General features: G+C 52.3%; 2 protein-coding genes across 5 annotated transcripts in view; both read right to left on the bottom strand.

The window, feature by feature from the left end:
• Nucleotides 1-190: 190 nt before the first annotated feature.
• NUDT16L1 (nudix hydrolase 16 like 1) lies at nt 191-2,961 on the bottom strand. Of its 4 annotated transcripts, none has more exons than XM_054391089.1 (3): nt 2,740-2,961; nt 1,941-2,201; nt 191-968 (listed from the first exon to the last, which is right to left on the bottom strand). In XM_054391089.1, exons 1-3 carry the CDS (start codon nt 2,959-2,961, stop codon nt 519-521), a joined length of 933 nt encoding a protein of 310 aa, XP_054247064.1. In that variant the 3' UTR covers nt 191-518. The 4 variants fall into 4 exon arrangements, with proteins under 4 accessions (XP_054247064.1, XP_054247066.1, XP_054247065.1 ...); XM_054391091.1 differs by having other exon boundaries at nt 191-848; XM_054391090.1 differs by having other exon boundaries at nt 1,941-2,195.
• A 1,180-nt stretch (nt 2,962-4,141) lies between these two features.
• MGRN1 (mahogunin ring finger 1) overlaps nt 4,142-27,576 on the bottom strand; it is a 55,535-nt gene continuing 32,100 nt past the window's right edge. The window contains exons 6-18 of the mRNA XM_054390836.1: nt 25,316-25,382; nt 22,757-22,809; nt 19,596-19,643; nt 15,276-15,344; nt 13,165-13,324; nt 11,318-11,427; nt 10,385-10,450; nt 7,649-7,872; nt 6,631-6,754; nt 6,073-6,118; nt 5,330-5,437; nt 4,717-4,761; nt 4,142-4,172 (exon numbers count right to left, since the gene is read on the bottom strand). Of these exons, the coding sequence (XP_054246811.1) occupies nt 4,721-4,761; nt 5,330-5,437; nt 6,073-6,118; nt 6,631-6,754; nt 7,649-7,872; nt 10,385-10,450; nt 11,318-11,427; nt 13,165-13,324; nt 15,276-15,344; nt 19,596-19,643; nt 22,757-22,809; nt 25,316-25,382 (1,116 nt within the window). The 3' untranslated portion in view covers nt 4,142-4,172; nt 4,717-4,720. The remainder of the gene's footprint in view (nt 4,173-4,716; nt 4,762-5,329; nt 5,438-6,072; nt 6,119-6,630; nt 6,755-7,648; nt 7,873-10,384; nt 10,451-11,317; nt 11,428-13,164; nt 13,325-15,275; nt 15,345-19,595; nt 19,644-22,756; nt 22,810-25,315; nt 25,383-27,576) is intronic.

Here is a 27,576-nt window from a genome sequence, read left to right as displayed (position 1 = left end):
TCTCCAGGTAGAAACCTACCTAACACCCCGTAGGGAGTTCACAGCACACCCAGAGCGGGAGTCTGGCTGCATTGGCCACTGCTGGCAGAGGTGCCCAGACAGCAGCCCTGTCCCTCAGCTGTGTCACTACAGATACAGCCACGTCCAAGTCACCGTGGGTAGTTTAAAACAAAAACAACAAAACCCCAAAGAAAAAAAAAAAAAAGAGACAATTTTGTTCCTTAAAAATGAAAACCGGGAACCTGGCGGCAGCGGCGCATCCCTGAAATCAAAAGGTAACTCTAAGGCCTGGGCGCCTCGACGTAAGCACATGAACTCTCTGCAGGGGGCTGTGCAGGTGGATCTGGGAAGCTCGCTAGAGTTTAATGGCCATAAAAATACATCACTTTCCCCTGCTTCAAACCCGCACCCCCGGCTGGGCAGTGGAATCACGTGGGCAGCGACTGCAGCCAGCCACGGGTCAGAAAGGTAGAAGAAAGTCTCTAAGTCTCACCCACTGACGTGCAAACGCAGCAGCGTTACTCCATCGCTTCAGCCACCAAGTGCTCTGCCACAGCGTTTGCCGCCAGCCCTGCCTGCTGCTCCACCACCTCCACCGCCAGCTGCTCCGCCATGGCCCCGCTCTCCAGCCCAACCACTGCCTGCTCTGCCGCCTGCATGACTGCCTGGTTCTCTGCCCTATCTGCCAATTCGTCGCCCGTTTTAGCGGCTACCGCCAGCTCGTTGCCGTGCCTGGCTGCAGCTGGGTTTCCCATCCCCCCGGCTGCGTGATCTATGGCCGGCTTCTTCGGCTTCTGCGTGGCAGCCACTGCCTCAGCCAGCTTCTCCTCCGGCACCATGTTCAAGATCTTCAGGGCAAAGAGCAGCTGGAATTTGGCGGTTCCAACAAAGGAATTAGCCAGGAAGTTGGGCAGCCCACCCATGCGGTCTTTCTGGGTGTAGAGGGGGACACGGACCATGCCCATCACCTGCAACAGCATAGAGCACAGCTTAGCACAGGACACAGTGGCACTGGCCCCACCCTGCCACCACCCTCTGCCCCCACACCCTTACCCCAGCACCCCTCCAGCCCACAGCCCAGTCCCATCCTGCCAGATCCTGCCCCTCCCTCCCACACCAAGCCCTGCCCTGGTCTCCTGCCCTCGCCTGCCTGCCCTCAGCCCGGCTGAAGCCCCTGCACTGCCCCTCCCCAAGCTCACCAGGCCCTTGCTCTCCCTGCCCAGCCAAGCCAAGCCCAGCCCAGCCCAGCCCTGCCCTGGCTCCATTCCCCCTCCTGCCCCTTTGAGGGGACCCCGCTGCCCCAGGCCACTACAGGGAGCCCACTTCCCACTTCCACACCCTGCCCTACGTGCCCCTCAACGACGCCACAACCCAGGGCCAAATGCCCTCTGTTTCCACAGCTGCTGGAACCTGCCGAGCGCCCGGTGGGCGCACGGGGAGACCCTCGTTCTCACGCTTCACCCTGGGGCGTCAGCCGGACTCAGCTACCCGGGAGGAAGGCTGCCTCCTCCCGCCCTGCCTCCGTGCAAGCTGGGGAAAACTCGGGTTAAAGCATCACATCACCACACCAAGGATCGCGATTCCGGTCCAGGCTGCCCAGCTTAGAGTGGGGGAGATGCCCCCCCAGATGTGAAACGGCTCTCACCCACACCATGAGGCTGAGCAGGTCAGTGGGGCTCCTCCCTACACAGGCAGTCACCAGGAAAGGCCTGAGCTTGAGCTCGCTACCCTCTGGAGCCTTAGACATGACCCCAGCCAGTAGCCAGAGGTCCTAACGCTGGTGCTACACGGCAGTGCAGGGCACTCGCCGGTGGTAGCTCTACATGCGGTGCATTCCCCCGCTGGGCTGCGGCAGCCCAGCAGACACCTAAGCAGGGAAGCGTCATCTTCCCTGGGCCTAACGGACAGAGCTCTGCATACCCCCTCCCTGGATGCCCCACCTCCAGCCCGTGGTCTCGGGAATGCACCGCGCTGATCTCGATGGTATGCAGCTCCTCCAGGGTCAGCTGCCTGGCGTAGAAGTGTGCCACCACGCGATGTGGCCCCTCTGTCAGGTGCGAGCACAGATAGTCAGCTTCCGTCAGGCGCACACAGCCCAAACCCAAGCCCAGCACCCGATTCAGACCGTCCTCCAGGGACCAGTAACGGCGATCCACGAACCCCCCGGGAAAGCCCAGTAGTCCGTCAAATCGCATCTGCATCTGCAATAGAGGCGCATGGTGTTAATGGGGCACCGCGGAGCCCCCCGGCGGGGGGAGAGGGGAGGCACGGGCGCCCGAGCCCGGCGCCACGGAGGCCTCCGCAGAGGCGGAGAGCGGGGAAGCCTCCAGGCCGCTCCAGCGCGGCCCTACCACCTCCAGCGTATCCAGAACCATTCACCGACATCATCTCCGACAGCTCGCCGCGGCTCTGGGCCGGGACGCCGAGGCGTGTCCGCCCCGGCGCACATCCGGGGGTCCCGGGGCTTTTGCCCCGGGCTCGGCCCGCCGCTGCCTCGGTCAAGCCTGATAATAGCATCAGTTACTCTGCACAGTAACTACCGGGCAGCCAATGCCACGCCGCCGCCGGCCGGGACCACCCGCCTGCCCGCAGCCCGCCTCCCACAGATCCCGCGGCCCGACCCAGCCCTAAGGCCCGCCCGCCCCGCCCCACACTCCCATCCCTGGCTGTCTCCCGTCCTGTTACCGGTCCCGGTGCCCCACCGCCCGCCCCCGGTCCCCCCCCCGCCCGCCCCCTCACCAGCACGGCGTAGCGCAGCGGGATGCGGCCGAAGAGCATGCCCGGATTGGGCGCGTACAGCATGGCGTGACACGAGTGGCTCCAGCCCGGGCCCAGCCGCATTGCCTCGTACCGCGTTAGCGGCTTCAGCTCGGGCACGCCCGGCACCCCCAGCGTCGGCAGCGGCGGCAACGCGCCCGCCGGTAGGGCCCCCATGGCCGCCATCGCCCCCATAGCCGCCATCGTCTCGCCGCCCGCTCTGTGAGCCCGCTCTGCGCACGCGCGGCGGCGACGGTGACGATAGGGCTGAACCAATCGCCGCGACAGCCAGTGTCAGCAAGACGCCTGCCGCGGAGCCAATGGGAGCTCGGTGACACCCGCCTATCCCCGCGCCCTCTCTCGGCGGGGCGGCCGATGGCGGCGCGCAGCCAATGGGAGCGGGTGGCGCTGCCCGCGTCGCTCGCCCTATTAGGCAAGAGCCGCGCGAGGGGCTGGAGGCGGGACCCACCAATGAGATCAAAGCTGAGGGGTGGGCGCCACGAAGTGCGCGCCGGGAAAGGCGGACGAGGGGACGGGCAGCCGACCCCGCCCCTCGGCTCGCTCTGCACGCGGCGCTCCGCATAGGCCCCGCCCCCCGGTGGCCACGCCCCCCACGCCCAGCAGCCGAGCGCGCGTCCGTCTCCTCCCCCAGCCCCGGTTCGTCCCTTTCCTCCCCCCCGAAGCACGGACTCGCGTAACTGCTCCACGGGTTTATTCCTACAAACATAGAGAGGGAAGAGAGAGGGGCTCGCCCCAGGACCCGCCGCAGAAGCAGAACAAGGCACACGGCGTGGGCAGCGCCGGGCTCCGCGGAGACGGGAGGGAGGCGTGGGGCTCAGCCAGGGCCCGTTCAGGGTGAGCCGAGGCTGACCTCCAGCCTTACCTCAAGTCGGCGGAGTCCCGTGCCCCGGCAAGGCTCACCCCAGCACCCAGGGCAGGCAGGGAGGGCCGCAGCTATGTACAGGGGCAGTGACAGCAAAGGGCTGTGCTTGGTGTGTACAAAATATACAATGGTAGTGTCCTTCATCTGCTGATTTTAACCCCAAAAGTCCCACCCCCACCATACGCCCCCCATGTGAAAACACGACGCCGGCCCCTACCCACCGCCAGGAAGCATGCACGTCTTTAAAGAAATCACTGGGCTGTGCCGAAAGCGTGCCGGTGGGACACGCTAACCGTGCTGGTGGGACACGCTGCATCCCCGGGGTGGTGAGCTCGGGCCAGCCCCGCTGGGGAGGGGGGGAAGAGGTTGTGCGTGGGGTCTGGGGTCCAGCGGCTGGGGCAGGGGTGTTTCAGCCCCGCTCACAAGAGGCTCTGCTCGTCCTCCAGGTGAAGACGTGTCTGCTTGAAGAGAAGGGGCTGCGTAGGGCTGCCAGTGCCGCGGCCGGGGAGCATCTTGGTGAAGTCAGATGAGCCTGAGTGAGGAGAAGAGGAGTTCAGTCCCGATAACGCCATCTCGGGGGTCAGACGAAGTGCCCAGGCAGGGTGCTTGACCTCAGGGAAAGGGCATTGTGGACCAAGGAGACCATCACCCCCACCCCTCCTACCCTGCACTGACCACAGGAGGCAGGGCTGGAACCCACCAGCTTAAACCCCTCTGCCCCTGCTAAGCACCCAGGGGTGAGACATGAGACATGAAGGGGACACACTATCTGCTACCAGTCTGGGAAAAGCCAGTAGATATTCATAGTGCCCATTAGGCAGCAGAGTTCTCACCCAGGAGCCTAGCCAAAGCGAGAGGGGAAGTTCCTAGGACTGGGGAACAGTCGGTGCCAGGAATGGAAACAGAGCCAAGACAGGGCCAGCAGCACAGGCGGGTGGGTTTGCTGCTCCCTCCTTTTCCCTGCCCCAATGGCCAGGATCAGCCCCATCCCCGCTCTTGCCTGGCTGCCAACTGTCCCAGGAGGGCTCCTGCTGCCCCACACAACAGTGATGTGTAAGAAGAACGAGAAGACGTACCAGCTTACTCCTCTATACCAATAGAGCAGGAATCGGGACCCAGTGCTGCCCAAGACAGGAGGGAGGAAGGCAGACAGAGAGGGAAGGAGACATTAGAGAGGTACTCAGAACAGACTGCCGCTCTGCGGAAGAAAACAGGCTGCAACAACAACAGTCGGGGTGAGGCCAGCAAAACACGGCCCCACTGCCACACCACCCCACAGCAGAGGGGTGCCCGCTGCCCCCCACACCAGCTCAGTCTTCCAGAAGCTGGCCCAGATGGTTCCCCTCCTTCGGCCAAATGTGGGAGCATGGTTTGGTGCAGGCACAGGAAGCCACTGTCACATAAACTGTGCCACTGAGCAGCCATAGCCCAGAGAGGAAAAAGGAGGGGAAGGACAGAGACAAAAGGGTGAGGGAGGAAGAGAAAGAAGGGAAGGACAAGTTACCTCTGCACTAGCCCCCATTGCCCTGGGCAGGTGCATTCCTGTCCCATCCTGAGGCTGCAGCCCACCACCCCAGCTGGGGAGGCTGCCCGTGGTCAGGCACACCAGCCACAAACTCCTAGGCCCCTTGGTGACTTGAACCAGACCCCAGAGTACAGAAGGTCCAACCCCAACAGCACAGCCATTACCTGGCAGGTAGACGTCTACCGGAGGGTCGCTCTCTGACTGCGTCAGGCTCCTGTGCTCACTGCAGCTGGCATCCTGCAGGACATCTTCAACTGAGGGAGGGCGGCTACCTAGAACCAGCCAAGAGCACAGCCCTTCAGAACCAGCCCACCTCTGCAAAGCACTTGGCCAGGAGGATGAGTTGAGACCTTCCACTTGAGGAAGCTCCCTGCTTGGCCTAAACCTCACAGAGGTCTCAGCGGAGCCAGGCAGACTGGCCCAGGTCACAGTGGCAAAGGGCCAGCTCTGCTCACATCCCCACTCAAGCCCCAAAATGCATGCAGCACTCCCCTCCCACCCTGTCCTCGTGCCTTCAGGATGCTGACTGTGGACCAGAGACCCATCCCAAAGGCATGGGGTATATCTTGCATAGCTGGTACTGCAGCCACGGGCTCACCAGGACCACACTGAGGCAGGCAGACATCTCCTCCCTTAGCCATGTCAGGACATTCTGCTTGTGCAGAGCTCACAGCAATGAGAGACGCTCAGAAACAAATCAGAGAGCTCTGCTGACTTTTCCCCCATGCTTTCGAGGAGAGACTGGGGAAGTACCAGAGACCTGCTGAAGCACAGCAGCTAGGAGATGAGATTTCAGGGGCTGTATATTTCTGACAAATGTCCACTCCCCAGCTGTCCCTGCCCCACCACAGCAGAGCTGCACACCACGATGAGGTCTGACTGCCCCCAGGGCTGAGTGCACACTCACCCTGCTGCAAGGACAAGGCCTCCTCAATCTCCTCCCCTGCCACACTCTGTAAAGAGAAAAAGGCACAGGTTACTTCTGCAGACTGCAGGCCATCACTGTGCTTGTCTCCTGCTCTTGATGGGTCTCCACAGAGCTGTGCTTGGGGCCAGGACTTGTTTCCCAGAAGGACCAAGAGGCCACCCACCAGAGGCCAGGATGGAGGGGGCTTACAAGCAAGAGCAGTGGGTGCAGAAAGCCCAGCAGGGCCCATCTTCCACCTCAGACACTGCTGGGCCCCTCCAGGAAACTGAAGGAAGGTCAGCTCTGACATGGCTGCAGCCAATGGGCTTTCCAACTCTCCCAGTTCCCAAAGATGTGTTAGGGGCACGGGGAGCAGCTATGTCCTTCACTATGGGTAAATAAAGGCCTCCAAGACTGCTGGCTCCATGCTAAGGAGATCATCTTTACTCTGTCACTGAGGAAGCTGATGGCCCTTCTCAAGGCACCTCTCGTGCTCCAGAAACAGCACCCCCTAGAAGAGCTCTGTCTCAGAGCAGCTCCCCAGCAGAGCAGACTTACTTCTGGAGGGCTGGTCTCTCTCAGGACCAGCTCACCACCACTCAGTGCTGGTGGCGAGTCAGAGTCCTCGGAGAGCTTCTCTTCATCCTCCTCATGGATTGGGGACGAGGGAGAGCGTAGTGTGCTGCAGCAAGAGAAACTCCATTTGCGAGCAGCCACAGCACTGCCAGCACCACAGGCACTGGCAGATTTGTTGGCAGCAGCTTAAGCTGTCACCACCCCTACCCTGCCCCTTCACCAGCAGCGTAAGCCAATGTGCATGAGCAGGAGATCAAACTATTGAGCTAAAGTCACCAGGGCCCTCCAGCATCAGCTCCGAGGAGAACAGCAGCAGCATTGCTGGGGAAGAGCCCGGTGGTGCAGAGCTCCGGCACAGAAACACAACTCAGACAAATCAGTCCTTCATGAAAATCAAGAGGCTGCTTCTCACACCTTCAGAGCTCCCTTCCAAGGAGGAAATTTGGAATGCAGCACAGTGAGGAGTGCCAGGAACAAACCCCATCAGACCTAGTCTGTACAGCCCTGCAAGGGACACCTGAAGGACACCTGCAATGGGCTGCCTGCTCCACACCTACATCCTTCATCACAAGGCCACTAGAGGAGGCTTCAGACAACAACTAAAGAATCTCATTCAGCATTTTGTTCTCTGAAATTTGAGCATTCTTTTGCTCCATGGAAAGCTGAAATCCAACATAGTGTGAATGTGTAATGCAAATCAAGGGACTAACTGCTTTGGAAAGGAGATGTTTCCCTCCAAAGTCTGGACTCAGTTCTCCTTAATAAAAATCCTCTTTCTTTTGGTGACAAAGCCAGCCCTTAGGACACATAAGTTGGTCACCTCAGGCTGAACACAGGGTGATGTCCCAGCTCTCTCACTGGCGTGAGTACATTCTGGCCTGCTAATATTCTGGGTTAGCAGTGCTACTGGTGCTGGGAGCAGCCAGAGCGCTCTCCTGGTCCTAACGCATGTGGCCCCAGGGCTTGCCAGAGGAGTGGACCCCTCCATCCCCATGCTGACCTATCTGGAGACTTGCTCCGCTTGCCCTTTTGGTGGCTGCTCTCCACGGCTCTGTCCATCCCAACAAGGGGCCGGCTCGCTGGTGGCATCCCATCCACCACTCCAGAGTAGCTGATTTCCTCATACAGAGGAGCTGAGGGGATGGAGGGGGAAACGGAGCGGAGGCCATTCAACGCTTCCAGCAAGGAAATGGGCTCGTAGCCTGGAGGGATGTTATCAGAGCTCTGCAGGTGAGAAAGAGAGGGGCACCGTTAAGAAACCCTCACCAGGCTGGATGCCCCCTACATAGGGAAGGTCCTGCTCCCCAGTGCAGCCCAGCCCTGCACCTCTCATCCTCTGCTCCCAGGCACCCCATCCCCACAGCCATTTCTTCAGAGCCTCCTTCTCCTGCAACAGCCACACGTTCCCCTTTGGGTTGTGATGCTGCTGATGCTCCAGGAAAGTTTCCGGAGCAATGCTGGAGGGCCTGGGCATCTCAGAAAGCAGAACATGGCTGGACACCCCCTGTGCCATATTTTCAACAGCTGGACAAGGCGGGTGAGAAAACAGGTTCCTAACAAAGCTGGTATGAAATACAGGTGGATTTTTTCACCCAGATTTTCCTCCAACAGTTCAGAGACCCTTCCAGCTCAATAAGCATCCCACTTGTGCTTCCGGCCCTGCTACATGCAGCTGTTTCACAGCAGCACCACTAAGAAAGAGTCAAAGGAAGAGAGCATCTGTGTACTAGCTGAGAGCTGGTCTTTGGAGCCCAGACCACTTCCACTTCTTCCACAGCCTTGGTCCTTTCAGCTGCTAGCACTGTCTCTCTGCACAGTCACCTCTGCTAAAAGGTAGGAAAGGGATCACAGAACCACTGACCCCAAAAAGGGAGGAGAGCAAAATTCATTAAGCTGGCAGTCAAAGGGAGCTTTGCAAAGCCATTGGCTTAACTCCAAAAATCCTCCTGATTATAAAGGTCTTGTGGACTCAGAGACAAATGGGGTTTATGCTGCATCCCAGCAGGCCATAGGCAGCTCAGCCCATCCCACTGCAAAGAGACATGACTGCAGCAGTCCACATTTACACTAAATTGAGCTGTTTCAGCCCTGTATCCTCAGCGAGGTGGCTCTGTGTTGCGCCTAAAATGGTGTGTTGCTGCTAAGCCTGGCCATGAACTCCTGTAGCTTCTCTGTGCCTGATCTCCTCATCACACAGCCACAGATGAGCCTGCCCAACAACTTGTCCCAACACAGCCATTGACTTGGTGTGAGCTGATTGCTGAACCAACTCACTTGTGGTCACATAAGGAGCCAGATCTGATGGGAAGGAAAGAAGGAGTGGCATCTGGGGTCAAGCATCAAGACACATCCCCTAAGTATTGGTCCTGTGATGGTTATGGGCTTTCTCTGAAGACCATATCTGGTGACTGCAAGATAACCACGTCAGACAAAGAGGAATTGCTGTACAGCTGCTGCCACCTGTAGGTGGTGAGGCCAAAAGCCACCTCCACAAAAGCATTTTATTTCCAGACAGCAGCTTGGAGGTGATAGTTTGTGGACAGAAAAGTCAGGGAGACAAATCCTTTTGGCTAGTGTCTGGGACATTTTCTCCTGGCTGTGTAGACCAAGGCTTGAGGGTTCACAGGCTGCTTGCTTTTGGTTTGCTGTGGTGAGAGTTCAGGATCTATGGCTCAGCTTAGAGGCTGGAGGAGGATTTCTCAGACAATGGCTACAACATCCTGGCTACAACATCCTCACTGCAACTTGGTGAGTTTTCAACACTATCCTAGCAGTCTCTGCTCTCTCCTGGGACATTACCCCACCCACAGATCCCCCACTTCATCAGCAGTACTGCTAGTTGCTGTAGGAAACCTGCAGAAAGCCAGGGTCATGGCAAGCTTTCAACAGCCTCATCACCTGAACCCAGCCTCAGGTGTTTTCCAGGCTCAAGCAGAACAAGCCACCTCCCTTGTAAGGCTGAGCATCCAGGCCTGCTTGAGCAAAAGAAAACAGCAATCCCCCTGATACCATTCAGAGATGTAGCTGCATTTGATGGGAATACACAGAGACCCTTGCTGGCCTGGGGAACTACCTCACCTTTCCGCTTCCTGCTTCCTGGCTCCCCACAATTCCATTCATGGTGGCCCCATCACGGCATTCCAGTTACACATTCTCACACCAGCTCAGAGAGTCCCCAATGAAACAAGCTCCATCCTTCCTGTTTCTGCAAAAGCAAACCTCTGCAGCCAGTGTTCCTGAACGCAAGACCTGGTCCAGCAGTGCCTGTTTGTCCCCCTCTACATCCTAGCACCAAGGTGGAAACCACAACAAGATGTGCCCACAGCAAACTGCCAAAGGGATGAGACAAATGCAAGGAAGCTTTTGGATGAGCCAAGGGGACAGCAGCTTGCTCACAGACCTACAAAGCTACAAAAACATCTTGGCCAGGAACTATCAAGCAGCCAGGCTCAGGACCTGAGGACAGACCCAGGGTATCATCAGGAGACCTCTGTGGCAAGCTGCTTCCATCTTGTTTATTCCTTTGCAGGCAAACCAGGGAGGTTAGTGAGTGCCTGTGCAGGGTGTGAGCATCTCACCACTGCCATGGAGGCAACAGGCAGAGGGCCACAGCCCGTGCGGGGCACAGCTCAAACCAGAGTGTTAGCAAAGCCTTCAGTGAGGGACACTTCCATGTGCTAGTGCCACTGCTGACAAAGAACTGCCACGGGAGCCAAACACAATCAGATCCACTTACTGTTTCCCTTCTAGGTTTCCTGCTGGGCAGGGAGACAGTGCTGACTTTAAGGACTTTAAAGGAACACTGTCAAGAGAAAACCGCGTTTTAAAGAAGTTGTTTCTTGAGGTTAGCGACACAAAGAGACACACAGCACGTCCTCACCTCGCTCCAGGTGACAGCACCTGCTTCCTCCACACACCATGCTCTGCTTCACAACAGCCCACAGGGTTTCTCCCCTGTCCTATTTCTTAGCCCCAGCTGAAGGCAGGTGGACAAACCCAGGCTTTTTCAGTGACAGTATCTTCCTGTTCCCATCAAAGCCTGTAAGACGACCTAGATGCAGATCTTTTCCTCACTCTGATCTCATATGTCTCACCAGAGCCAGCTGTGCAACAGCAGTCGTTAGTCAATGAGCTGCTCCCCTACCATGCTGGGGACATGAGACCAGGCCCTGAGGCCACCAACACCACACCTTCCATCCCATGCTCCATCAGCTGCATGCCAAGACCTCAGTCACTCAGGGAGGCTGGCACTAAGAGGCCTTCCTGCTACCACACAAAGGGCATTTCACCAGAGCATGCTGCCACACAGATGTGTGTGTGAAAGTCAGACTGAGCCCTTCACAGTCTCCCAGCTCCCATCCTGTCATGTCCAGAGTGCACTACAGGCCCCAAGAAACCTTCTCATACTGATGTTTCTGTGGATTTGTTTCCTCCAAACGAGAGGAAGGCACTTGGCTAGAACGAGCCATATTACTAATCCATGAGAGGAGAGATCCTGGCTGTTCAGCAGGTTGACAAGAGAGGTTCACCTGTTGCCTGCTTAGGAAGCCCTCACTCCAAGGCCTGAGCACACCTCCTGAGATCCCAGGGACACCAGTCACCAAGCAGAACACCTTGTGTACACAGGAGCTGCACCCAGGCTTAGCAGGCATGGCTGTGAGGTACTTACGGAGTGCTCGTCGTGGTCGACGCTCTGTGCCAAGACAGGGCTGAACGACACTGGCGACAGAGCCCCTGGCTTCTTCCTCACAGCCCGGATCTGCAGCAGGGCACGGAAGGCTAGGAGAGAAGAGTAGGCAGGTGACTGCATGGTCAGGCAGGATCAGGTCATGCCAGATGCATGCCAGAGCTCCCTGGCTTACTGCAAACACACTGTCGGCACGGGGGAGCTCCCCATGTCCATGGGTAGCAGGGCCATGGAGCACACCAAAGCCAAATGCTGTGGCTTCTAGTCAGTTGATATAGAAAGAGATCTGCTGGCTGAAAAGGTCTGGGTACATGCAGCCCTTGCAGAGAGCAGGCACTGCCTGTCCCACTACAGTCACATACAGCAGTGCTCCAGGCCTGACACTGTGCAACGCAGTAAGCAAACCATGACCTTGGTCTTGGACAGCGCACTGAAAGTTACAGGATAGGGAAGGCTCCTGTAAAACCACTTTGGGATCATTCAGACCCCACAAGGCTCAGCCCTGGGGTCCAGTTGGCACTGGAAGCATGGCTCCTGCTACACACCACCAGTGCTATGGTGGTGACAGGCTCTGCAATAGCTGCAAATGCAGCTGGAGGGTGAGTGGCTGTATTGCTGTCTCCAGCATAGCCATCCCTTGGTCCTCCCACCACACAAGCTTTGATCTCCACTCCCTGCCCACAGTCCCACTTTTTATCTGCAGTTCTTTAATATCATTAGTTCCTCTGTGCCAAGGGTGCCTAGGAATGAGCCAGACATCTGTTCTGATGCAGCTGTAAGAACTTGCTCATGCTGAAGGCAAAGCCCAGCCGTTCCCCTGGCTCTTGCTGCTCCCACCTGCTTGCAAGACCAGCCTAGAGCCAGAGGACAGAGGTGCAAACCTGTCCTTGCTGCCTCTGCACTCCCCAGAAGCAGATTCCCAGGAAGCTGGACGTGGGGGACACTTTCCAAACAAACAGAACACAGATGAGATAACGTTGTTCCTGTGCTCTGTGTTGTGCTACTCATAGCCAAGGCTGTCTGGCCCTTCCTCTGATAAGATCTTGCTTTTAGTTCTGTCTTTGCCAAGTTTGAACTGTTTGGATTTAAATTCTCAGGCCAAACGTCTCTCTTAGGCTCTTTTTTTCTCTCCCTGAGAAGTATCAGTTAGCAACAATCAAATCCCTCAGAGACCAAGCACAGAGGAGAACACAGGAGCGACCTTTTCTCAAGAGCCTCCTGTGCCTCTGGAATGCAGTGAGTGCTGCCTGGTGCCAGAATGAGTATTTCAGTTTTCCCTTCTTTTGGGAAATGCAAGGGTTAAGCAGTTCCCTCCCTAACTCTCCTGGCAAAGTAAAGGACTCCAAACTGATCGTTATCTCATCTCTGCCTCCCTGGTGAAGTCAAAGGAAGGTTGTGGAAGGGAAAAAAAATAATCATGCAAAGTACTTGGACAGCCCTCTGGTGGGGCTGGCTGCTGTCTCAGATTCTTTCAGGATAACACTTCTATGTCCCCTCCTCTGGGGCATTTTCCATCATCTTCACCAAAACACAAGAACTGCCTACACAGCCTGGCTCAGGGCACCTACACTTTCAGATCCATCCCTGGGAGAGGGCAACTAGCCAAGGAGGCATGGACAAAGAGCCATTCTCCCATGTGTTCCTCCTTTCCTGTTCAAGGACAGTAAGTTTAGATGCCAGGAACCTCCAGATGCCAGGGGGAGCAGCAGGGTGTTTGATGCTGAGCTTCGGGGTGGTGTGTGTAAAACATGCTGCCTCTCACAGCCTGTGCTGGCTGAGCAGGAGCCCATGAAGGAGCAGATGCCCTGGGTTGCTGGGCACAGACTCACGCAGCCTGCAGATGGGGCAGTTGTTGGCCTGGTAGCGCAGGGTGTCGGCGCAGGAATTGCAGAGGCAGAGGTGCCTGCAGGGCAGAATCAGGGTGTCACGGAGGTCAGACAGGCACACCACACACTCGTTGCTGTTGTCACTGTTCTCGTCATCTGAAGGCTGCAATGAAAGGCAAGATGCTGTGAGTGGAAAGGGCCATGCTGGACTGCCAAGGAACTCTGGAGCCTGGAGAGATTTGCCACCCAACAGCCTGTGAGACAGCTGGCATCTAAGCTCCAGCCCACCCAGCCTGCTTCTCGGGGCTGTGCTTTGAGCTCACTAAATGCCAGAGACCAGGGCACTGTCCTGGAAATTCAGGTGTAGCTGCCCCTCCCTGAGCTAGGCTGTGTGCAGAGGGGGAGCTCCTTTGGGCTAGGGATGATCTTAGCTGAGGGGGACCAAGACTAAGCTCCTGCATGCCAGCCTGGTGGCTCCCAGGGACTGCAGAGGAGCAGCCTTTTCAGCAGTCCAGCCCTTCTGCCCCATGTCCATAGAGAGAGAGAGCAGCCCCAAAATACCCTGCTTGCTGACTGTGGCAGGCAGTAGGTCAGGCTGCCCCTGGGCTGGACTCCAGCCATGTCTAGCCCAGTTTCCACAGGTCCTCTGAAGTGATGAAGTGAGTGGTTCTCCTGCCACAGCATCTTCACCAGCCTCCTGTGCTGGCACAAGCTTTGATGCAGCTGCAGAAAAACCAGCCTGGGATGCTCACTTCCTTATAGCCACCCTGGTAAAAAGGTCAGTGTGGACCCATTCAACAGGAATGTGTGATGCACTCAGCTTTCAGTCACTTGGAGCTCCACAAATCGGATTGCAGGCATAGAGCAAGCTGTTGCTGGCAGGAGAAACCCACTCTCCAACCACAAGCACTCTCTCCACTGACCCCTGAAAACCCCACCACAGAAATTATGCTGAAGGTCACCAAACTGATGACCTGGCATGGGCTACCCTCTACCTTTGCAAGGTCCAGTTTCATGAGGCCTTTGTGGTCAGCTGGGTAAACATGTGCTGGGCCAAGGGCAGCCTTGGTGTAAAGAGTAATACAGAGCATCTGTCACCTGCACTACTTTGGGAGGTAAGGAGGACAGGCTTTTGGCTTTCCCATTCATACAGTTTGCTAAGCATACTGGGAAGAACAAAAATGGCCCCAGGCCACTTGTCTGATGGCCCACAAATGTGTGATTGCTGGATGAAAAGAATCATCATAAGACCCTGGAGGACCCAAACAAAAGCCTCCAATCCTCTGTGCAAGAAAAATCTTTGAAAAGACCTCTCCCTCCTGCCTCTTCAGGTGCTACCTGTTGGAACAGGCAGATAAGAGATCAGAGGATGGTTTGGGCAGGACTCTGCACATTGCTTGGAGATGAAATCCTGCTTGTCTTGCTCTGTGGCTACTCCTCTATTTGCAAATCATGTGCTGCACACAGCAGAGCAGTCCGAGGTCAGCCCTTGGTGTGCTCTGCAGCCCAGGTGGCAGCAAAGGGCAGCTTTCCATCAGGCTGGAGCATGAAGCAGTCACACAGTCTGCATGGGGCTGTGCAGAGAGCTGGGATTCAGCAGGAGCTCCTGCCTAACGATGGGCAGTGTTTCTGGTTTTGGCATTTGCACATATATCCCTTGTAAAGCTGTGCTCCCTCTTGCTGGGGAATGAAGGCTGAGACCAGTTCCCAGCAGCACTACAGGAATGTGCAGTCTCACAAAGAAGCCACAGGAGCAAAGCACAGACACCAGGCATGACTGCCTTGACTACAGAGAGGCAGCAACACTGACCCATGGCTGTCTTTACAAGCCCTAAAAATCAGTGCTCTGATCCATGAGGCACTGAAGCCCTGCTCTCCCAGCAATCCCAGTCCATGGGAAAATCCTCAAGAGCTTCATGCTATCAAAACCATCTCAGCACAACTCCAGTGACTGTTTGAGCCTTACAGCGAGGACTCTGGCCTTCTTCAGTGCCTGCAGGAATGACAGACAATGACTACATTGCCCTGACAAGCCCCATAGTTAAACTCAAAAGCAGAAGGTGCAGGCTGGAAAGCCACAGCTCAGGGAGCAGGAGCCTCCTGAGTACCTTTACCTTGGTCTCTTGGTTGTTTTTGTTCTCGATGCCATAGATCTCCTGAAGCAGATAGCTCACCCGGTCAACCTAGGGAGGAAGACAACAGCTGAGTGCCAGCTGCTCTGTCATTGCTGTTTCCTGATCACCTCCCCTCCCTCCCTCCCTCCCTCCCTGTGTCAAAATGTCCATGTTACACCCACAACAGCCAGCTCCCCTATAGCTACAAGAAAAAAAATAACAGAAACAAGTATCACAAAGGACAGCTGGGAAAATGTCTCTGCTTGCTCCAAAAGTGGTGCCCATCCTGTCTGGTCTGAGCAGGGAGTCCAGCAGGCCACTTCTGTCACTATCAAAACCATCTGAGGAACAAGAACTCTCCTTGCCTCAGAGATCAGGAGGGAACAAGTACTGCTTAACTGGAACCAAGATGAAGTTCCACCCATCTTTGTAAACACCAGCAGAGGTGCTGCGCCAACTGGCAGCTTGTTACAGCCACCAACAGCTGCACACCACTTCCCTGTCCATCACCTGGGAGCACAATGTCAAACTACTACAGATAGACAAACCATGAGAAGCACTTGAGGGACAACCCTGCATTAGTGCAGTGTCCTTTATTACCATCCCCAGGCCCTTGGTGGCATCTCTAAATTGGGCTGTGTGGTAGCAGAAAGTGCCCTAGGCACAGGTGGAAGTTGCTCACTGCCCCAGCCCTGGGACACACCCCTCCAAGCCATGCCTGTATGCAAACACTGGCAGCTGAGAAGCAAAGCAGTGAGGCAAGAAAGGTTCAAGTCCCAGCAAGACAAGCCCCCTCTGCTCTGTGGGGTGCTCTCCCCTTGTCCCCAGCTTAGCCAGCAAGTGTAGCACAAGGCTCACAGCTAGGAGCAGCCTTTACAAGGATGCACAAAGATAGCAGCCCCCTGAAACGTGGTGCTACACAGCAGCTTCCCCTGAGCAAGGTGTGTTCCTCTGCTCAAAACCCCACCACAGGGAAAATGGTGAAGGGGCTGCAAGGTATCAAGCTGACACATCTCACACACAGGGGATGGAAATGCTCTCCTGCCATCCCCAGTAACTGTCCAGTTGTCATCACACCGTGAAGCCAAGCCACTGGGAAGCCAATGCTTCAACAGCTCCTTGATCACAGGGCTTTTGGTATTTCCATGGGTAACTGGACACTTTTCTCTCCTCTTATCAAGCCAGGTTCCCACAAGAGCAATGGCTTTGCCATGGGATTTCAGTGCTGCAGAAGGTGGGGCAGGAGCTAGTTATATGCAGACTCTTTGCCAGTTCAGAGATGCTCTGAGCTGGGACACAGCAGCCTTAACAAACCAGTTCCAGAGCCTCCCTGTTGCCCTCAGTGTGCAGCTTCCAGACAGTCTGCTCTGGGCCTGCATTTCACAGCAATGAGGTCAGCAGTGGGACTGCTGCACAAAACCCTCTGCAGCAGCTCACAACTCACCCAGGAAGCTTGAGAGCAATTATGTGGGAGATGTCCTTTTGGAACTTAACATTACAAAGAGAGTCTTGTTACAGCGTCCTGACTCCTTGGAGAATCACAATGAGCAACACTGAGTACAGAACTGGTCAGCTCAAAGCAAAGAAGAGGTCAGGAAGGAAGAGACTAAAGCCTCTGCAGGAGTCTGCTTTCATTTTAACTGCTTGCCTCTAAAAACCCTGAGAAGGTCCTGTCCCAGTAGAAGGGTAAGCAGTGTAACATGGCTCTTACTACAAAGATCTCTTGGTTTTAAAAGAGTAGGAATAAATAAGAAGTAGGTGCACTGTACACAATGCAGTCCTTCACCTTCATGCTTCTCCAACTCATTCCACACCACCTCATCCTTTCAACAACTTCTGTTGCTATATACAGCCTCAGCTGATGCACACAGGAGTCACTAGCCAAGTCCAGGTCATGTTTTTCTGCTGATCCATCTGTTTGTATCCATCCATGCTGAATTTCTTTGAACAGGTTGGTACAGACACTGTAACTGATCTCAGCCAGAGAACAAAGCAGTTCAGCTCATTAGCTGCTGCTTCCTGCTCCTGAAGAGCTTTAGAGATCTGCTGCACACAAAAGGAACCTGGCAATAGCATGGAGAAGGCAGAAGAAAAGCAGTGATGAGGAAGAATGTACAATGCCATGCAGATGGTTTACTCCAGACTTACACTCTATACCTCTGCTCTATGCTTTGGTGGGTGCAGATGCTATCTCAGTTTCAGTGGTACTGTGTGTTCTTCTAGCAAGAGCCTCCTTCTATTTTAAAAGCCACAGGAGAGAACATACAAGCATTGCACTTTACAATCTGCCAAGAGAAAGAAAAAAAAAAAAAAAGGACCCACAACCAAAGGCTGAGTGGGAAGGTTACATGCTCTGCCAGTAAAGACAGAAAAGCACACACAGTTTCACTCCAGGAGCTGGCTAACTGTACTGTGGCAGGATGGGAACTTCCCAGGAGAGACTTGCAGCAAGCCAGCCTTCCATTTGGGGTGCCCAGAGTGCTAAATGGAGAATAGCACACACACTGTGTCAGTGTGCACAGCAACCCACCAGCCACTGGGAGAGCTCATGGCCACCTAAGCACCATTTTAAAAAGGAAAAAATAAAATAAAATCCCTCCCCCCCCTGCCCCCCAAAGACCCAGGAGGAAGATAAATGAGCAGCTTTTAATCAACTCAGAAATGGTCTTCTCTGATCAGAGGAACAGATGAGGAAGAGGCACTGCTGGCACCACGCTGCTCTGCTCCCTCAGCACTTGGGCAGCCTCTTCCAGCACAGCACACACATGCTCTGCCTTCAGGGCATGGCTCTTCTGCATGTTCCCACTACAACCCTGCCTTTGCAAGCTCAATAGACTCCTTTCTGAAACAGCCTTTATCTCTCTCTATGAAAAATACTTATGGGACCTAGACTGATCACCTAAGCCAGGAGGTCACACTGCAACACCAGGGGAAGCACCAAGGAAGGGAGGGGAGACACTTTGGGGGACACAGGGCTGGAGCAGCAACTCATTCACCACTAGCAGTGGGATAAAGCTCTGGAAGTGAGGACTAATATTGCTGCCACTAGGCACAAGCAAGATTGAAAGACAGGCCATGAGTCTCTGCAGAGCACTGGTGAGGCAGACGGAGAATTACCAAATGTCGTTTGGATCTGTGACTAACTGATATTGTTTAGTGGCTTTTTTCCTAACCTGGAAGGAATGTCTTGGAGCAAGAAGTGTCTAATCAAGGCACTTAGTGAGCTTCTTGGTAGTAAATCAGATCAGAAAAGCGTATCCATCAATCACCAGCAAACACATTTAAAGCAGAAACACAGCACACATCTAAAGGTGAAGGGATCAACAACCAAATCTCTCTAAGACATTTCACACTGATCCTTGATGCAGGATCCCTATCAGATTTCCCTTCAGAGGTTGAAATTCTCACTAATATCAACAGTCTGCAGTTGCTTGTGTATTTCTCTCTACACAAGAGTGAATGCAACTACAATCTTGTTAAGGAACTACACAGCTTCACCTCATCACACCACACTGGAATGTGCTAAAAAAGGGCTACACACACCTGATGATTCCCTGATGGCCAATCTCCCTCCTTCTCTTCTTCTCATACTCTGCACAGTATGGTATCTGAACGACTGCTTCAAAGCAAGACCACATCTGTGACTGCCCAAGCACCAGAATACTTGTAGGGGACAGGCACAATGAGCCAAAAGGTCTCAGGCTCTGGGGCTGCTCCTGAGATACCATGAGCACAACAAGGAAGCTTGTGGAGGAAGAAAATGATCCACACACACATGGAAAGCAAACAGTTTTCAGCCTCCAAGCAGAACACTGGGAATCTGCAGACATCCTTCCACACCACAAAAGACAGAACCCAAGGAGATCAGGCAGTGTCAAAGAATAGATGTGCTTCACATCCTGAACACATACAGCACTGAGGCTCACTTATGCACACCTGATGTACTTAACACCTATACAGGCATGGAAGCATTCAGCACTGTGCTTTGCCAGTGGTGTATGTAAGCTCCAGTGAGGCAGAAGCATACAGGGAATACTATACAGAGTGATTGCCTCCCAGGGGAGCACTGAGACCTGCACCATTGCACTGCCAGCCCAGCACTGCTGTATTTGTTGTCCCACCACACATCTGGCTGTGCAATAACCAACCCAGCGTTAAGGGTTGCCAAGGAGCTCGCTGCCTTTGCTGGTGACGTCTGAGCTAACAAAGTGAGATCTCAGGCTCTTAGTGAATTAAGAAACTTCCCAGTGGATCCAGTCAAGCTCCTGTGGGACACCAGCAAATGTCTAACCAAGCAGTAGACAGGAAATGGGTACTTACGATCTGCTTCTGCTTTAATGGCTTCACAGAAAAACTGCCATCGACGTGCTAGGAAACAAGGACATGGATTAGACAGAATCAGAATCATGCAACTGCTTTGCTTGGAAAAGACCTTCAAGGTCATTGAGTCCAACCATTCTCTAACTCTACCAGGTCTGGTGCTAAACCATGTTCCTCAGCACCACATCTCTGCACCTTTTAATCACCTCCAGGGATGGGGATTCAACCACCTCTCTGGGCAGCCTGTTACAGTGGTTGAGAACCCTTTCAGTGAAGACGTTTCTTCTGATAACCAACCTATACCTCCCCTGGTGCAACCTGAGGCCATTTCCTCTCATCCTATCTCTTGTTACTGGGGAGAAGAGACTGACCCACACTGGCTCCAACCTCCTTCCAGTTGTAACCTCCTTCATTTGTTAATACCCTAAATAAATCCAGTTAGAGAGCCACCCAAGAGAGAAGGGGACTGGCACGAGGGTGAGGACAAGGCCTGTCCACTGGATGGAGTCAGGAACAGCTCACACATGCCTCACATTGCCATCTTCAGAGCTGTATGGCCACCTCCAAGCCTTCATTTGCTCAGTGGCAGCAGGCATGGCTAGAACACTTCTATATACACCCAGTGTCAGCACTCCTGATGGGAATTAGTGTGCTCTTCCTAATTTCCCCATCATCCACAAAGGCCAACGACACTGAGGGAAACAAACTCTTCTGCCACAGTCCAGAGAGCAGGAAAGGAGCCCAGCAGACCCTGCTGCTATGAACAGCTGCAGACATGCAGCTGTTTGCTGAAGGAGTTTAAGGAGGAAGGGACCACAGGGCACCAAGAGACAAAGCAGCTCTGTTTGCCAGGCAAACACTAAGTGCCAAGTTTCTGCCTTTGGAAGAGCTGCAAGGCCAGACTAGGCATAGCATCAAGGCTACTATTCTGATCTTAAAGATGCACAGAAATAGGAAGTTACCAAGGCCTGCTGGCCTCTGAGCATGCTCTGGTGATCAGCAGCAGTGCTCATTAGCAAGGACCTCCTCTGGATTTATGGACCTACACTTCAAAAGCTGCAATTATTCTAAGCATGGACAGTGTATTTTAGTCAAACAGGGAGGAAAAAGAACTCCACAAGCACTTTGCCCTGTGACCTTTTAATAAAAGAAAGATTTTGATCTTGCTTTAAGCATTCAGTGGAAGATGAGAAGTAAGAAGTGGCCTCACCAGACAGTACCTCCCTCTCACAGCACACATAGACTAGAAAAAGAAGGGAAGCACTTAGAATTCTTGAGGTCATAATCCAGCCTTGACAGAATGGCCTGACCAGCTTCAGTTGGTTCCCAGTTTTGCTGCACACCTCATTCAGCTCATTCCAGAGCCTTCTTCCATTGCCTTTGTGCATCCAGAGAACTCAGAGATTCTTCACAGTGGGTGGAAATAGCCCTTGAAAACCTTCTTCCAAAGCTGGTGCAGTTCAAGACACTTTCCAGTCTTATGACACAAGTATTTCCAAAGCTTCACTTCTGCCCTTGTGGTAACACATTCCCAATATGTATTTTCCTATATTTTTCTAGAAGGTGCTGGACATGGTATTGCTAGACCAGGTAGCTGGGACAAATTCAGGTCCAAGCATGAGCTCTACTCCCTGACCACAGAGGCCGGACTTACTGCAATAGCACTGTTTGAATACCTGGAAAAAAGCAGCTAGATATACTCCTTTTTAATTAAAATTCTTACTCACACCATCGGATCCAAAGCCTAATCTGAACTTTGCTACAACCAAAAAGCCATGAAGACAATAGCCAGGGGAGTAGAGGTGAGGCTTTCAGACAAGGAAGGCAAATGTGTCAAGTACTTCAAAACCAGGCTGTAACATGCAGGAATCTGATAGTCTCATCTTTTTTTTTCTCCTTACAAATGGCTGAACAATCACTTTGCAAGGTCTCCCCCTCCATCACTTTGCCACCAAGATGACAGCTCCAAACACTACAGCCTTCCCCAAGGACCCACTGCCCACATTGTCCTCTCCCAGTTCTGCTGAATGATGACTGAGGGATTCCAGTGTGGTTTGGTTTTTCAGATCAGCTGGAAGAGAAAACTAGAAGAAAAAAACCTGCCCTAGTTCCAGGGGTGCTGCAGCTGTTCATCTCCCTTCTGAAAGGTGGGAGCAGAGAACTACCTACAGAGCCAGTGCTCAGGAACACTGTGCCTCTAACACAGGAAAGCTCATTTTCTTCACATACTAAGTCCAACAAAAAAGCAAACTAGTACACTTGGAGCATCTTCTAGCCACAGGACTTCCTTTGGACTGACTGTACTTCCCATGCCCTCTGACTCAGCTTGTCACCATCCACATTATCTACCTAGGAGGAACAGAGTTAAGACCTGGCAACTTTGAACTTTGATTGAGAAACAGAAGTCAGCCATGTGACAACCTGAAAGTGAAGAATTCTAACAGCACAGCCCTAATGCTGCTCCCCTGTATGTGTCCAGCTCTCCTCCAGCATCTCTTGCCTCATCTTAGCATGTCACTACAAGTATCACTTGCCCAGGCTGTATATCTGCAGTATTACCACAACCAGACACAACAAGGTGCAATAATGGATTTTGCAACTGTTTTCAGGGCCCAGGTATCATGGGAAGAGGCTTTGTTATCAAGGCTTGTGGACACAGTTTGGTTTAGCCTTTTGGTGAAGGCAGTAGTGAGCTACATCAAACATGCCACTGAAAAGTAGTGGAGCTCCAGGTCTCCAGGTCTTTCCACAGGATGTATCCTAATTCTTTCAAAGGGCTTGGTCCTACTTGTAAACTAAGGCCAAACAATGGTGCAACAAGGTCTGGACACAGCAGATCCGGTTTTGCAAAGAGATCTTTGCACAGTAGGAGCCATGGTCAACACCTTCCATCCTCAAAGATCACTGCCACCAAGACACACCCTCTCTCCACACACAGGAAACACCAGCTGCAATTAGCTGAGTGACCAGCTCAGGAACAAATGATAATTAAAGGCTGCACAGGAACTGCTGCGAGCAGTTATTGGCACTACGATAGCACCCAGGAACCCCAGGTACAGGCCAGGACTCCAAGGTACTGTCACATAAACACAAACTCAGGGCCCATGGAAATATTCATAAACACACAAGGACAGGGACAGAGGGGGAAAAAAAGAACTCACCTTTTCAAATGCAGCCAGAAGAACGTGGGCATGACCTGTCACCTCAACCACCACTGCAAAAAGAGAAAGAGCAGTAATAGAATCATAGAATGGTCTGGGCTGGAAGGGACCTTCAAAAGTCACCTAGTCCGATCCCCCTCACAGTCAGCAGGGACATCCTCAACTAGATCAGCTTGCCCAGAGCCCTGTTGAGCCTCACCTTGAATATCTCCAGGGAAGGGGCCTCAACCACCTCCCTGGGCAACCTGTGCAAGTGCTCCACCACCCTCATAGTAAAGAACTTGTTCCTAACATCCAATCTAAATCTGCTCTTCTCTAGTTTGAAGCCACTGCCCCTTGTCCTGTTGCTGCAGGCTCTTGTAAACAGTCTCTCTCCATCCTTCCTGTAGGCCCCCTACAGGTACTGGCAGGCTGCTATTAGGTCTCCCCAGAGCCTCCTCTTCTCCAGGATGAACAATTCCAGCTCCCTCAGCCTGTCCTTGTAGCAGAAGTGCTCCAACCCCCTGATCATTTTGGTGGCCCTCCTCTGGACCTGCTCCATCAGTCCTGGTTAAACCTTGAAAACAACACCAGCATAAAACTACCTTGAGCTGAATTTGAGTCCATTCACAATTCCTAAAGTGGCACCAGTTCTATTTTCATTTCCTTTTGCAATTAAAACTTTCAGTACATTGTCCTCAGGTTGGTTCATCTCACGCTCCTGAAGAGCAAGAACCACACACTGATGGGCTTTGTGGTGGACACTACACAGACATTCCTTCACTATCATGGCTGCTCCAAACAATCCCACTTTGTTTGCAGAGGTTGGGAAGGGAAAATAAAACAAAGTATTCAGTGGGATTCTGCCTTCCCTCCCCCCCCCCGCCCCTAGCTCCTGTTTTTAATTACCTGAATTTATCACAGAGATTAATAAATCCATCTGGTTTAACAGCAATTGGCAGCACTTCCAATCCTCCCACAGGGTCTCTGTACCTTTTCCTGAGAGTAATCTTACTGGCAGGAATGGGAAAAGACTAACAGTGCAAGCTCACATTCTTCAAGGCAAGCAAACATCTCCTGGCAGAATTCAGCCCAAACCAACATCTCGCTGACTGCTAGTTTAATTTGCCATTTCATTTCATTTAATACCAGCAGTTCCAGGCCAGCTGTAATTTTCCAGGTGCTGCAAACACACAAGGCCAGCTCCTTCCAGTCCCATTGGTTAAAAAAGAACCAAAACACACACAACAATTTCCTCAAATTTTGCTCAAGTGTCACATATTTTTGTGCTGGTGTTCTTGCCAGGGGAGGATTTAAAAGCAGTTGCCTTTCCAGATTATTAAAATAGATGACAGTATTGGCTCAGACAGGGCATGGTATGTGCATAAATGTATGCTTCCCATGCTGCCTCCTGATCAATTTTTGGTCATTCTAGGCATGCCCAACACCAGAAAGTACAAACACTTTTCCAAAAGCTCCACAAACACAGGAAGGTGTTTTATATTTATGGTCAAGAAACAGACATATAAGTCAATCTTACTAACAGTGCCTGAAATCACTAAAAATAGATGCACTTTAGAAGTAATTTCCTTCATGTTGCACTGTGCTTGGTTAGTCACTCTTTCAATTGGTTCACTCAGTTCTATTTTAGTTCTGCTCAAAGGGCTGTAAAATAATACAGTGAGTTTCTGGGCACTTTCATATCTACAACAGAAGAAACTGAACAGGTGACTGCACTAAAGCATGCAATCAACAAAGGATTTTTTTTTTTTTCCCTTCTAATTGCTCTCAAATTTTGTATGAAAGCAGTGAAATGCTGACCACAACAGCCCCCAGTTTTAGAGGAAATGTCACTTCCTCAAGGCCTTTCCATTGCTGACACTCAGAATGAGTGCAAACACACATTGCCCAAAAGCACACACCCCCTGAGGACAATACCGTGCAAGGTGAGTAACAAACCAAACATTCCTTGGATTTCCCTCTTCCAAATGGCCAAAGGCTTTACAAATAATCAGTATTATTTCTCATCAAAGAGAAGTAAAACTATTCAGCACCCTTCAGAAAAAGCAGGAGAACATGGCACTGCTGAATGAACCTGTGTTTGGTTAACATCTCAAAGCCATTTCTTCTTCTCTGACCATTCCTAGGAGAAGGTCTATCCTACACTTAGCTCTAGCTTTTGTGAAGACAACTTAGCCCTCCAAGAAGGGGAAAGGCCAACTCCCCCCTTACTTTACGAATTTCAATTGCAAAAAAACAAAGAGAAAGGAATTTTGTTCCAGTTTGTGCCTGGCACTGGCAGCAGAGCCAGTTCTCCTAAACACTATTCCAACACCAAACACATGGCCATTTTTCCTGCTAAAAATGGAGGCTGTTTTAGAAAGGTTGTTTTTATGCAAGCACCTGTGGTTAGCTGGGCCCTTTTCACACACAGAACTCATGAAACATTTTTATTTTGGAAAGACTCCCCAGGCTTTTTCCACAAGTAAAATGTTTTCATCATTGCAAAAGGAGGCTTGCCCTGAAGGAGCCCTCACAGAGGGGTAAAGGAGGACCAAGGGAGCAGAGCACCATTCTTACCATCCCCTTCATCCACCACTGCTCGGATAACCACAGGGAACACACCACGATCCAAGTCAAAGTTCAGCTGAGGGAAAGAAAGAAGATGAGGTTAGACAGTTCACACCAGCCCTGCCTGGAGACAACACTCCAGACAGTGTGAGAACAGCAGAGCAGTGAAGGTCCTTCTGACAGGCCTCCAGCCCCTTGTCTCAAAATGACACCACAGAGCAGGAGGACTGAAAACTGAGGTGTTAACTTTCCAAGGGAGTCCACCAGAATAACTACAACATAGATACGTTGCCATGGCACTGCACACCAGCTATGGCCAGCAAAGCAAAGCATCTCCCTTTGAATTCCATATGGCATTTAATTCTTACTAATCCATAGATCCTAAAAGTCTCCTGAGTGATTTGCAGTAGGAAAAGTTTCTCAAAATATATCTAGTGCCATAGTTTTGGTTGCATATAGTAGGATATACTGCTTATAGCACAGCAGTAGGCATCATGCTGCTTACATCACCAAAGAAAACCAAACTGACTCTTCTGTGGAGCTCTGGAAGATGGAGAAAAATCTGTAAGCTCACACAACACTCTGAGGAAACACCAGACTGATTTGCATCTCTTGGCATGTTATGAAATTCAGGTCCTTGACCTTCTAATTGGTGGGAGTGAAAATTTAAGATCTTGCTTGAGTGCAAGGAAAACAGACTCGATTCCTTCCTTACCCTACACTTCATTACAGCACTTCAAAAGCTCCATCATCTTACAAAGAGAAGTAAAATGCAACCTTACAAACACTGTCCTGTGCCAGGAACGGAACTGGCTCAGAGGCTTGATTTCTGGTGGGTTTTGTTAATTATTGATGGGGACTTTTTTCTTATCTCTTGCCAGGAGAGAAAAAGATGTCATTTCACCATGGTGCTCCAGGTAGTCTGTTTTCAGTTTTCTGCTGAAAACTGAGACCTGTTTCAAAGCACTGCAGCACCCTTCAGAGAGCACTGTGGGGCTTTCTTCACTTCCCTACAGCCCCAAAATCACTTGCAGCATAATTTTCTCCAGCCAGTTCCTCAAAAGATAAACTATCAAGACAGCCATCAGCACACATGGCAACTCAAAACACCCAGGATGGAGTGAAGGTGGCTCTGACTGTGAACCTTAACATAGCTGAAAATGGTTCCTCCTCAAATTACAACCTAAATGTTAGAATCCTAGAATAGTTTGGGTTGGAAAGGACCTTAAAGATCATCTAGTTCCAACCCAGCTGCCACGGGCAGGGACACCTTTCATTAGACTAGGTTGTTCAAAGCCTCATCCAACCTTGATGTTCCCCCTGAAATGACTGATGTTTGTACAGCAGGAGATGATACACCTGCTCAGCCACCAGCCAGCTGTGCTGTAGCCCATTAGCCACACAGCTGTTGTTCTGCCAAGGGTTGCAGGCACAAATTTTGGGCTGCAACAGCTCACTAAGATTCCAAAAGAAGGCTGAGGGAGCAAAAAGGAACTGCAAGTCTGCTGCTTTTTCGTCCCTAGCTGCACTCTCCTCGTGCAGGCTGCATCCCTTTGGGGCTGCTCAGCTTCTGAAACGCTTTCTAGAAGCAACTCTTAGCAGCGTAACAAAGCTTTGGGCACACACAGATGTGCACACCTGATTGCAAACAGAAATCGTGTGCTGGAAGACCTTATGATCCGACCTAGCTAGTCTGCAAACCTGAGGGATATTGATTTTCATCCTCTGTATGTTGGTTTTCCATTTTATTACACCTTTAAACTACCAGAACCTAGTCTCTTTTCAAAACAGCAGAGTAACAGAGCGAGCACAAAAATCTCAGTTAACCTCTCGGTGTTTCAGAAGAGACTCACTGAGCCACTGGAGGTGTTCAAGGCCAGGGTGGATGAGGCCTTGAGTAACCTGGGCTAGTGGGAGGTGTCCCTGCCCATAGCTGGGGATTGGAACTGGATGGCCTTTAAGGTCCCTTCCAACCCAAACCATTCTGTGATTCTATCTCAAAATGGCTCTTTAAGGGTACATTCCACATGCATTTTATGGATCTGAAAACAGCTGTCCCAACACAAGCCATACACTGTAATGTGCCAGCAAACCAGCACATTACAAAGACAAAGGCAACTTTCATGAAGCTTTACACATAACAACCTGCCATAACATTCTTTTCCTTTCTGCTGGCCAGCCAAGAACCACATCATATGTGAGTGTTATGCTGAGCATAAACATGAAGTAAATTAGGGTTTTTTTGGACAACTTCAATAAAAAAGCTGGGC

This window comes from Indicator indicator, chromosome 22, assembly GCF_027791375.1.
Source record: "Indicator indicator isolate 239-I01 chromosome 22, UM_Iind_1.1, whole genome shotgun sequence".
NCBI lineage: Eukaryota > Metazoa > Chordata > Aves > Piciformes > Indicatoridae > Indicator > Indicator indicator.
This window is presented reverse-complemented; position numbering and strand designations above follow the sequence as displayed.